The 13,300-nt window shown below is 43.2% G+C and overlaps 1 protein-coding gene across 8 annotated transcripts in view; it reads left to right on the plus strand.

Annotated features, from left to right (window-relative positions):
- The first annotated feature begins 503 nt into the window (after positions 1-503).
- Positions 504-13,300, plus strand: part of LOC129825296 (syntaxin-binding protein 5-like) — a 169,260-nt gene continuing 156,463 nt past the window's right edge. For all 8 annotated transcript variants that reach the window (XM_055885280.1, XM_055885286.1, XM_055885284.1 and 5 more), the window contains exon 1: positions 504-1,079. In XM_055885280.1, the coding sequence (XP_055741255.1) occupies positions 939-1,079 (141 nt within the window). In that variant the 5' untranslated portion in view covers positions 504-938. The remainder of the gene's footprint in view (positions 1,080-13,300) is intronic.

Raw genomic sequence — 13,300 nt, forward strand, 5'->3', positions numbered from 1 at the left:
CACGGTTAAAATCAAATCCTCACAGGGATCACCATGGATAATGGATGAGATAGTTTTAGTGGGGGCTTTTAATATTGATGTGGGGTGTACAAGGAGAACAAGGTCGCCTGGCTGGATGTCTCACCCTGTCTCACCCTGATGTCTCACCCTGATGTCTTACCCTGATACTTATACTGCTGCATCACAATAACACCAGGTGCAATGGAGCGAATCCTGCTCTTCACCCTGCCTGCACTGTGTGTGTGTGTGTGTGTGTGTGTGTGTGTGTGTGTGTGTGTGTGTGTGTGTGTGCGTGTGTGTGCGTGTGTGTGTGTGTGTGTGTGTGTGTGTGTGTGTGTGTGTGTGTGTGTGTGTGTGTGTGTGTGTGTGTGTGTGTGTGTGCGTGAGAGAGAGAGAGAGACAAAGAGACAGAGCATGAGAGAGAGAGAGAGAGAGAGAGAGAGAGAGAGAGAGAGAGAGAGAGAGAGAGAGAGAGAGAGAGAGAGGTGGAAGAGAAAGAGGTAGAAACATTGTTTGTGAGGAGAGATAGGTAAAGTGAGCAGCGTCGGTCCCGCTTCAATCAAACATCCGGGTGCTTAAAAGCGCAGAAGCACCGCTGCAGCTGCGTTTCCGCGTTGACTGAGCGGAGAGAGTGGAGGGGAGGGGAACGGCGAGAGCGAGCGAGCAGCGGAGACGCAGTGGGACACAGAGTCGGAGAAAAATTGCAAAGACGCACCACAGCTACACAACAAATAAATAGAGAATCGAACATTGAGCGTCAAGGAGCCCGACCCGAGTGGTGCGCGGCCGAAACCCTTTTCACTATGTAAAACCACCAGCTAAAATGTGAGATTTACGGAGGACATCAGAAGAGAGCGAGAGAGTGGCTTTACCCCGTTATCTTTAGCGGGTCATCTCTATTTTGCTTTCCGTTGTCATCGCAGTGTTTCTGGGGTAAAATGAAGAAGTTTAACATCAGGAAGGTGCTGGACGGCCTAAAGGAGCAGGCGTCTTCCTCTGTTTCGTCTGGCCAGTCGGGCGCCCCGGAGAACAATTTGATGCACGAGACCCTTCAGTCCGAGAATTTTCAGCTCTGCAAGGTGGGCGAGTCAGATGCAGTTTATAACGTAGCTGTATCCAACATAACAGTCTGTGAATGAATGTTGGTGTTTGCGTGTGTATGTTTCTATTTGCTCACTACATATTGGCAACCCCTACTCTCAATATTGATACAGGTGAAAATTAATGCGCCGCCAGCTATATATTATTTTTAGCCTACAATGTTACGGTTATCATCTGATGGACGGTTCGGCTACTATTGCCTACCTACTGCCTTTGCCTCGTATTTTTCGTTATCTGTTATGAAAAGGTATTATAACAATGATAATTTGCTGGTTTAGACACTCTGTCCATTACCAAGGTTTGGCAACCCAGCCTGTAAAATGCGCATATGGCGAATGCGCTTTCGATAAATACCAGTACCAATATCGAATAGTATGTTCATCATGATTTAGCGTTTATTTACATGTATCCCTTCATTAGCCTATACGTTGTAAAAATCTAATAAATGCATAAATATAGGCCTATCCTCCCTTCCGTTAAAATACACTGGCTTGCTTCATCGCTCATGTCATGTGCACTTCGCATGAACTGTCATACGGAGGGGCTGGGCTAAAGAACCTGCTTCTTGCATAATCTATGCTCCGCTTGGATTAACATGTCCATCGCTGGATCCCTGGCGGGTTGATCCCACTATACACACCCTCCAGTTCACTCACCCGATCCCCTCATCTATCCATAGCGGGAGAATGCCTCTGAAATTAGTAGGCCCGTTTTATTATGCACTGGCTCGCCTTCCTCCTTGAATTAGACAGGACAGAATAATGGATAGGGTTAATAAACACTCATATTCGATGCACATGCATTCACTGCCGGTAAAACAGCTGGAACGAATTTAGCCCATCATAGGCAACCACAGCAAATTGATGTTAGGCTATAGTTGATAGGATACTTTGCTTTCTAGTCAAATGGACAACCCTTGGCTTGAATTGTCGCGGATGCAATGTATTTCTCGCCATTTTATTATGGCGCTGCATACGCGTGTGCGGGTATGTTATTTTTGTTGAATTTAATGGTCCAGACTATGCCCTATTACTATATTGAAATCAAAACCCATATAAGAGCTATATTATTATAGCCCTTATTGTACCAGCGATTTAAAAACGCAGGCCTCCGTATTGGTGACGTGTTTCTCTGCGTCGCAAGAGCGCATGAAGGTTTAAACATTTGCGCATGGCTAGAACCGCGTAATATCTGGAATGGTTGACTAGAATGTACAGCCTAGGCTACAATATGTTATATATCCAATGATTTGCGTTTTTGACCGAGCCGCGTCCTGAAGAGTCATAATTGGGTTGGCGCTCCAGGCGCATGGTCTAGGGAAATCATCCAAAACCCCCCGCTTGTTGCGATGTAATCAACCCGCAATGCCCGGCCCGTGTTGCGGCTCCTGCCTGCGCGAGTGCAGGTGTCTGCTACAGTGGAGCGGCTCTTACATAATATGCTTTAGCCCTCTGCTCGGCATTTACACGCCCACACCAGTATAAATTCACATGTCCAAGCTGAAACACAAGTATCAGACCATACCCATGATCATGCACAACTATTTAAATCAATAAGTTATCGTTTTCGTCAAAATATGAAATATTGGGCTTGAAGTGATACATCCGAACTGCCGTATCAATGCTGTGTCTTTTTTATGAGATTATGTGGAAATTGTTTTTAGTTTACATTATGTTTCAGGGCTGGGTTTTATTTGAATGTTACCACCCACCAGCATAGCATTGTTTAGAAGTCAAAAACACCTGCCAAATTGTTCCTCTTGGGGAGTCCCAACAAAGCCAAACAGCTTTGTTTGGCCAACTAAACCATGGAGCAAATTAAAATAGGGGATGCAAATGTATGCTTTGCACCTCCAGAAAATTGACATAATCCATTGGATAATTTGTCAATTTTCACTTATGTTTTAAATCTAGTCTTTATTAAACAAACAAAATAAATATGAACATTTAGCAACCCTATTCCCCATGTTGGCCCAAGATAAATGGTTTTGACCACTAAAGTCTTGCTTGCTACATGCTTCACTGCTTTGATTGGTGCAGCTAAAGCACAAGTGTCAATCCTATAATTAAGCAATATGGCCAGAATAGGTGTGGTATATGGCCAGAATAGGTGTGGTATATGGCCAGAATAGGTGTGGTATATGGCCAGAATAGGTGTGGTATATGGCCAGAATAGGTGTGGTATATGGCCAGAATAGGTGTGGTATATGGCCAGAATAGGTGTGGTATATGGCCAGAATAGGTGTGGTATATGGCCAATATCAAATCAAATTTTATTAGTCACATGCGCCGAATACGACAGGTGTAGGTAGACCTTACAGTGAAATGCTTACTTACGAGCCCCAAACCAACAATGCAGTTTAAAAAAATACAGATAGAATAAGAAGTAAAAGTAACAAGTACCTAAGGAGCAGCAGTGAAATAACAATAGCGAGACTATATACAGGGGGTACCGGTACAGAGTCAATGTGTGGGGGCACCGGTTAGTTTAGGTAATATGTACATGTAGGTAGAGTTTTGAAAGTGACTATGCATAGTTGATAACAACAGAGAGTAGCAGCAGTGTAAAAAGAGAGGGGGGGGGGGGGGGGAGCAATGCAAATAGTCTGGGTAGCCATTTGATTAGATGTTCAGAGTCTTATGGCTTGGTGTAGAAGCTGTTTAGAACCTCTTGGACTTAGACTTGGTGCTCCGGTACCGCTTGCCGTACGGTAGCAGAGAGAACAGTCTATGACTAGGGTGGCTGGAGTCTTTGACAATTTTTAGGGCCTTCCTCTGACACCGCCTGCTATAGAGTCCTGGATGGCAGGAAGCTTGGCCCCAGTGATGTACTGGGCCATTCGCTACCCTCTGTAGTGCCTTGCGGTCAGAGGCCGAGCAGTTGCCATACCAGGCAGTGATGCAACCAGTCAGAATGCTCTTGATGGTGCAGCTGTCGAACCTTTTGAGGATCTGAGGACCCATGACAAATCTTTTCAGTCTCCTGAGGGGGAATAGGTTTTGTCGTGCCCTCTTCACGATTGTCTTGGTGTGCTTGGACCATGTTAGTTTGTTGGTGATGTGGACACCAAGGAACTTGAAGCTCTCAACCTGCTCCACTACATCCCTGTCGATGAGAATGGGGGTGTGCTCTGTCCTCTTTTTCCTGTAGTCCACAATCATTTCCTTTGTATACCAATATACCACGGCGCGAGGTGCCTTTTTGCTATTATAAACTGGTTATCAATGTAATTAGAGCAGTAAGAATAAACGTTTTGCCATACCCATGGTATAGGTCTGATATATCACGGCTGTCAGCCAATCAGCATTTAGGGCTCGAACCACCAGGTAATAATGAAAAATACAAAGGAAAATGCTGCACACTGCTGTTCATGCTCCCAGAACTGCATGAAAAAACACTTTTATGGGTAAAAATTCCAGATCACTTTCTGACAAACAATTTTCGGGAGTTGTCACGGCTTCAGCACACCCTGCGTGAACATTGGGAAACGAACATGTTGGTGTTTAGATGACGTGAACGGGTCTGTATCCTCGCATGATCTGGTTGAGTATTTGATGAAAACTTACCCGGGAACGAATAGTCACTCTCAGGTTTCCTAACGTGTACTGCATGGAACGCACACTGTTGTGTGTGTGCATGTCTGAAAAACTCCCTGTCACTCTTCCCACCATTGAAACTCTTGCAAACATACAACACTCACTCTCCCACCTCCTACAAATCCCCCAAAATCTTGCAGTGAGGAAGGCGTCAGGGCATGCATACTAGGTGGTGAAAATCCTGCTGGAAAATGTAGCTAATATTATTGCTAATTTGCTACCCTAGCTGCAGTAGTCAACACTAAAACAATCTTTAGTCTTGGTTACAAAAGATAACTTTACTCTGTGCTGTTACTATCAAACATCCACTTGCCAAACTATGGTGGCCCATATTGAACAAACTGGTGAAACACATTCACGTCCCTGCAAAGGGTAGCTAGTTAAAGTTAGGATACACAATGCTACTTCTTTCTTTCTTTAACTAGGCAAGTCAGTTGAGAACAAATTCTTATTTACAATGACAGCCTACCCCGGGCCAAACCATAACCCGGACGATGCTGGGCCAATTGTGCGCCGTCCTATGAGATTACCAATCACGTTCGGTTGTGATACAGCCTGGGATCGAACCAGGGTCTGTAGTGACGCCTCTAGCATTGAGATGCAGTGCCTTAGATTGCTGCGCCACTCGGGAGCAACCAAACTCACATTATACATTCTGAACAATTTAAAAACAAACATGAGTTAAATTGCAATCTTTGCATAATTTTGTTATTGTCATTGACGTAAAATCTTCAAACAATTAGAAATGAGTAGGCCTAGCTAGGTATAATGTTACACATCACAAAATTCAAGTCAAGTCTATTTCTCATATGCGCAGAATACACTGGCTGGGCGGTAAACACATAAAATAAACTATACAGGTAAACATTCACTGACTTGTCTGGATTTGTACTTTCACTTTTATAACAACATTTACATTTTTGATTTGTTACGTTCAATAATAGAGTAATGACTCCGGGAAATGATGACAATCATCTGTTTTTATTGCCAGAAAGAACTGCCTTCAGCAGACAACTAAGAAAGTTCGCTTGCAAGAGCAACAATTCAAACAACTTTATGAGTAAAGACCCCCAGAAATTGGGCGACTACCCAAAGTGTGAAAGTAAGAAAGTAAAAGTGAAAGTGAAAGTGAAAGTAAGAACTGCAATTTAATCCATAAATGTTGTCAAATAAGAGAATAATAATTCTGTCAAGGAAATTATTTTTCATTTTTTGCGAAATAGAGGCATACTTAGACAAAAGAGAAATTACACACTGTGTGAATGACAGCACATTAGTGCAGTGAATGAAGAAATGGATGAAAATGCTGGACTTTAACAAGTAACTATGCAAATGGTAAGCATTGCTCAGTACAAAATCCTGCAAAAGTGGATTTTGATTTCTACGCAATGTTCTACAAATGAGATTACTTCACTGTCAGTTTTGCCTTATTATTTTTGGTTGAACATTAAAGCAATCAGAATGGACAAAGCACTTTAAAACCCCTGATAATTCATTTGTTGCTACCATAGGGCCATGTACTAACCCATAAAGCATATATAAAACTTGTATTATTCAGAAACATCAAACATCAGAAACATCACCGTCATACTGTCAAAAATGAGAAAAATACAGTGATATGATATGTTGGCCATATCGCCCAGTCCTAGATACAGTGCCTTCACAAAGTATGCATACCCCTCGACTTATTCCACATTATGTTGTGTTACAGCCTCAATTCAAAATTGATTAAATTGTTTTTTAAACACAATATTTTTTTACACACAAATAACAAATATACTTTTTTTTTGTTATACATTTTTGCTATTTTATTGAAAATGAAATACTTAAATATCTAATTTACTTTAATTTAGTATTCAAACCCCTGAGTCAATACATGTTAGAATCAACTTTGGCAGCAATTACAGCTGTGAGTCTTTCTGGGTAAGTCTCTAAGAGTTTTGCACACCTGGATTGTACAATATTTGGACATTATTATTTTCAAAATGCTTCAATCTCTGTCAAATTGGTTGTTGATCTTTGCTAGACAACCATTTTCAAGGCTTGCCATAGATTTTCAAGCAGATTTAAGTAAAAACGATAACTCGGCCACTCAGGAACATACAATGTCTTCTTTGTAAGCAACTCCATTGTATATTTGACCTTGTGTTTAAGGTTATTGTTCTGCTGAAAGGTGAATGAATCTCCCAGTGTCTGTTGAAAAGCAGATTGAATGAGGATTTAATCAGGAATTTTGCCTGTGCTTAGCTCCATTCTATGTATTTTTTATTCTGAAAAACTCCCCAGTCCTTATCGATTACAAGCATATCCATAACATGATGCAGTCACCACTATGCTTGAAAATAGGGAGAGTGGTACTCAGTAATGTGTTGGATTGGATTTGCCCCTAACATAACACTTTGTTTTAAGTGCTTTGCCACATTTTTTTGCAGTATTACTTTAGTGCCTTATTGCTAACAGGATGCATGTTTTGGAGTATTTTTATTCTTTAATGGCTTCCTTTTCACTCTGTCAATTAGGTTCATTTTGTGGAGTAAATACAATGTTGTTGATCCATCCTCAGTTTTCTCCTGTCACAACAACAACCATTAAACCCTGTAACTGTTTTAAAGTCACCATCGGCCTCATGGTGTAATCCCTGAGCGGTTTCCTTCGTACTGGGTTAGGAAGGACGCCTGTATCTTTGTAGTGACTGGGTGTATTGATACACCATCCAAAGTGTAACTAATAATATCACCATGCTCAAAAAGATAATCAACGTCTGTTTTTATTTTTATTTGTACCCATGTACCAATTTGACATATTATTTTTTATTTAACCTTTATTTAACTAGGCAAGTCAGTTAAGAACAAATTCTTATTTACAATGACGGCCTACCCCAGCCAAACCGGGTGACGCTGGGCCAATTGTGCGCCGCCCTATGGGACTCCCAATCACGGCCGGATGTGATGCAGCCTGGATGCAGCCCAATAAGTGCCCTTCTTTGTGAGGCATTGGAAAACCTCCCTGGTCTTCGTGGTTAAATCTGTGTTTGAAATTCGCTGCTCAACTGAGGGACCTTACAGATAATTGAATGTGTGTGGTACAGAGATGAGGCAGTCATTCAAAAATCATGTTAAAGACTATTATTGCAACTTATTATGTGACTTGTTAAGAATTTTTACTCCTGAACTTATTTATGCTTGCCACAACAAAGGGGTTGAATACTTATTGACTTAAGACATTTCAGCTTGTCATTTTAAATTATTTGGAATTTTATTTTGAAAAACATAATTCCAATTTGACATTATATTGTTTGTAAGCCAGTGACAAACAATCTCAAATTGATGTTTGGGCTTGGCCAGGCTCTCCTGGCCACAGTCCAGGGCTATCAAAGAGGAAGGGGTGAGGGGAGGTGGCAGCGGGGGAGGCAGAGGGGTATGATGGGATTGGAGCTGTTGCTGTCTCTGTCCCTGCGGTCGAGGCTGCTCAGCTTCTACTGCTACTGCTGTGGTTGTGTGTGTGGTGGTTACGGTGTCTGCTGTGGTTGTGTGTGTGTGGTGGTTACGATGTCTGCTGTGGTTGTGTGTGTGGTGGTTACGGTGTCTGCTGTGGTTGTGTGAGTGGTGGTTACGGTGTCTGCTGTGGTTGTGTGTGTGGTGGTTACGGTGTCTGCTGTGGTTGTGTGAGTGGTGGTTACAGTGTCTGCTGTGGTTGTGTGAGTGGTGGTTACGGTGTCTGCTGTGGTTGTGTGTGTGGTGGTTACGGTGTCTGCCGTGGTTGTGTGAGTGGTGGTTACGGTGTCTGCTGTGGTTGTGTGAGTGGTGGTTGCAGTGGTCTCTGGAGCCAGACTGTCCTGTCTGTAGCCCCCTTCTCTCGCTCTCAGTGTTGTGAATACTTGGAGGAAGAGTTGGCCACCTGGTAAAATGACCTTCTAGAGACGATCCCACGGGGCACCATGCCGCCCTCCTAAGTTCCTATCCCACTCTCTGTCCCCGTCCCTCTCTCTGTCTGCCAGTGGTGGCTGTTCATACTGGGGTGCAGGGGGGTGGGGAGGCGGAAGGGGGGTTAGTAGGGGGCTACCGTGGGGTGACCCCTGTAATAGAGGTTTTCCGGGTAATGGGGTGCTTTGTATGTTCCGACTGAGGAGGGGACAGCAGAGGAGGAACATGGCAACATGTCCTGGGGAGAGTTTTATTTTTTACATTTTTAAATTTCACCTTTATTTAACCAGGTAGGCTAGTTGAGAACTAGTTCTAATTTACAACTGCGACCTGGCCAAGATAAAGCAAAGCAGTGTGACACAAACAACAACACAGAGTTCCACATGGAATAAACAAACTTACAGTCAATAATTAAATAGAGAAAGTTTATATACAGTGTGTGCAAATGATGTAGGATAAGGAGGGTGAGGCAATAAATATGCCATAGTGGCAAATGTTTTACAGTATGGCAAATTAAACACTGGGGTGATAGATGTGCAGAAGGTGAGTGTGCAAGTAGTGGTACTGGGGTGCAAAGGAGCAAAATAAATAAAATAAATAACAATATGTTGATGAGGTAGTTGGATGGGCTATTTACAGGTTGGCTATGTACAGGTGCAGTGATCTGTGAGCTGCTCTGACAGCTGGTGCTTAAAGCCAGTGAGGGAGATATGAGTCTCCAGCTTCAGTGATTTTTGCAGTTCGTTCCAGTCATTGGCAGCAGAGAACTGGAAGGAAAGGCGGCCGAAGGAGGAATTGGCTTTGGGGGTGACTAGTGAAATATACCTGCTGGAGCGTGTGCTGCGGGTGGGTGCTGCTATGGTGACCAGTGAGCTGAGATAAGGCGGGGCTTTACCTAGCAACGACTTATAGATGACCTGGAGCCAGTGGGTTTGGCGATGGATATGAAGCGAGGGCCAGCCAACGAGAGCATACAGGTCGCAGTGGTGGGTAGTATATGGGGCTTTGGTGACAAAATGGATGGCACTGTGATAGACTGCATCCAATTTGTTGAGTAGAGTGTTGGAGGCTGTTTTGTAATGACATTGCCAAAGTCATGGTCGGTAGGATAGTCAGTTTTACTAGGGTATGTTTGGCAGCATGAGTGAAGGATGCTTTGTTGCGAAATAGGAAAATTAAATTTTTGATTGGAGATGCTTAATGTGTGTCTGGAAGGAGAGTTTACAGTCTATCCAGACACCTAGGTATTTGTAGTTGTCCACATATTCTAAGTCAGAACTGTCCAGAGTAGTGATGCTGGACGGGTGGGTAAGTGTGGGCAGCGATCGGTTGAAGAGCATGCATTTAGTTTTGCTTGCATTTATTAGCAGTTGGAGGCCACGGAAGGAGGCAATGAAGCTTGTCTGGAGGTTAGTTAACACAGTTTTCAAAGAAGGGCGAGAAGTATACAGAATGCTGTCGTCTGCGTAGAGGTGGATCAGAAAATCACCAGCAGCAAGAGCGACATCATTGATGTATACAGAGGAAAGAGTCAGCCTGAGGATTGAACCGTGTGGTACCCCCTTAGAGACTGCCAGAGGTCCGGATAACAGGCCCTCCGATTTGACACACTGAACTCTGTCAGAGAAGTAGTTGGTGAACCAGGCTAGGCAGTCATTTGAGAAACCAAGGCTGTTGAGTCTGCCGATAAGAATATGGTGATTGACAGAGTCAAAAGCCTTGGCCAGGTCGATGAATACAGCTGCACAGTATTATCTCTTATCGATGGCCGTTATGATATCGTTTAGGACCTTGAGCGTAGCTGAGGTGCATCCATGACCAGCTCGGAAACCAGATTGCATAGCGGAGAAGGTACGGTGGGATTCAAAATGGTCGGTGATCTGTTTGTTAAATTGGCTTTCGAAGACCTTAGAAAGGCAGGGTAGGATAGATATAGGTCTGTAGCAGTTTGGGTCTAGAGTTTCTCCCCCTTTGAAGAGGGGGATGACGGCGGCAGCTTTCCAAACTTTGGGGATCTCATACGATACGAAAGAGAGGTTGAACAAGCTAGTAATAGGGGTTGCAACAATAGTAGTCACTGTTGGTCAACGGCCCAGGGTTGTATTTAACATGTCTGACAGAAACACAATGACATAAAGAGGGTTTAGATAAAACATAAGTTGGCACATTGAAATGTGTGATCCTAATGAGTAGAAATATATATAATTTATATAATAACAACACATGTGGATAATTGCTTAGACGCTGCTCATTAAAGCCCTTGAATGCCAGCATCCCTGCAGCCAGGGCAACAATCTCAGAAGACAGCCTCCACCGGATAACCGAAGACTGCACAGAAACAATTAGACCAGAGGATTGGATAGAGACATTACACAAAAGCAGGCAGTGAGAGTGTCAAGCATGAGGGCCCATAAAGGTACATCGTAAAAACCATACTGAACAAAAATATAATCCCAACATGCAGCAATTTCAATGATTTTACAGAGTTACAGTTCATATAAGGAAATCAGTCAATTTAAATCAATTCATTAGGCCCTAACCTATGGATTTCACATGACTGGGGAGCCAGGCTCAGACAATCAGAATTAGTTTTTTCCCCACTAAAGGGCTTTACTACAGACAGAAATACTCTTCAGTTTCATCAGCTGTCCGGGTGGCTGGCCTCAGACGATCCCGCAGGTGAAGAAGCTGGATGTGGAGGCCCTGGGCTGGTGTGGTTAAACGGGGTCTATGATTGTGAGGCCAGTTGGACGTACTGCCAAATTCTCTAAAAAGACATTTGAGGCGGCTTATGGTAGAGAAATTAACACTACATTCTCTGGCAACAACTCTGGTGGACATTCCTGCAGTCAACATGCCAATTGCGTGCTGTCTCAAAACTTGAGACATCTGTGGAATTGTGTTGTGTTTGCCTTTTATTGTCCCCAGCACAAAGTGCACCTGTGTAATGATCATACTGTTTAATCAGTTTCTTGATATGCCACACCTGTCAGGTGGATGGATTATCTTGGCAAAGGAGAAATGTTCACTAACTGGGATGTAAAGACATTTGTGCATAACATGTGAGAGAAATACGATTTTTGTGCTTGTGATCATTTATTTCAGCTCATGAAACATAGGACCAACACTTTACACGTTGCGCTTATATTTTTGTTCAGTATAGACATGAAAATGGCAGTTGGATGGTTGCGATGAGCCCTTGGTGAGCATACGGAGTCTGGGCCGTGTAGGAGCCACTCACAATCAGGTCATAATATTTCTGCCTCTGCTGACATGCAGATACACACACACAAACATGCCCATAAGACCAGGTCGTCATATCTTTCAAAAATACTTACCTGTACAAAGATATTGAGTACTATCGTTTTCCATGTCTGCCTTAACACCTCTGTGCTTCAATATGTTTTTTTCCCCACACTCACAAAATCAAACACTAACAGAAAATCAATCCACAGAGACATGAAGCCTTGTCCTACCCAGATATCCAGTTGAGAGTGAATGATGTTGCTCATGACAGAGGTTTTGTGCAGTTGTTTGACCAAGTTGTTAGCCTCTCTGGTGCTGGTGGTTACGGGTCTTGGGCTGAAACAATATGTCCACCTCCCCAAAAATGGCGCACATCTCGGCCAGGAAGGGGTCCTTGGAGTTGTCATTGAGGAGAGTGAAAGACACCTCCCTGGGGGAATGGGCTCAACATAGAACTCATCCAGCTTTGGGTGGGGGGGTTGGACATGAGATGGCAAAGTGAGGCAAGTGGAAGTGTGTGATAAGGGATGAATACAGGAGTTAGACATTTAGTCATTTAGCAGACAGACAGTAAGTACATTCATCATAAGGTAGCTAAGTGAGACAACCCCATATCACAGTCATAGTAGGTACATTTTGACTTAGATAAGGTCAGCAAAGTTAGTGCTGGTAAGAAAAGAAGAGGGCCAGAGTTAGTGCAAGAAAGGCAAGGGTTTTAGTAGAGGGGGTGGGGGGGGGGGGGGGGGGGGGGTGCTGTGGGATACATCAAGATACTTGGTGTAGAGGAAGGTTTTCAGATGTTTTCAGAAGATATGCAGGCACGTGGCTGTCCTGACATTACGGGAAAGCTGTGTGCATGGAGCAGATCCTACAAGGTCGAGGGTCCCACAAATCTCCCACTAGGGAACCCCAATTCCTGTAGACTGTGGAGAGATGACAAGAGTCAAAGGCTCATGTTACAATAAAGTACAACAACCACACATGCAGCTATCTCAGACATAACAGAAGTCATATAAAAACAATACTAACCGGCACACAGAAGTTGTTTTCAAATAGGTAGCCTATTTGACTGATAACACCAAGCCTACAGCCCAATACATTTTAAACTACATCTTATATCTTATGTCTTAGATTGTAACAATTCCTCTACATTCCTTTTCTACAAATGACCCACTCAATCTCTAGACCAGAATGTTTGCACTAAGCTGCAGTGGTAAAAGCCTACTGTCAAGAAATAACAATGACTACGTGACATATAATTTCCCGAAAACACAATCCAGTTGATACATTTAAAAAATGTCATTGCATTCATGCAATTGTATAAGTTTATCATTAGAAACAGCTAGCCTATAATGTTACATATTGGCACTAGCCCTTAACTAACACTGAATAGACACTTGTTAGCCAACTATAACATTCACAATTCCAGAGGTA

The sequence above is a fragment of the Salvelinus fontinalis genome, chromosome 27, assembly GCF_029448725.1.
Source record: "Salvelinus fontinalis isolate EN_2023a chromosome 27, ASM2944872v1, whole genome shotgun sequence".
In the NCBI taxonomy this organism is placed as follows: Eukaryota; Metazoa; Chordata; class Actinopteri; order Salmoniformes; family Salmonidae; genus Salvelinus; species Salvelinus fontinalis.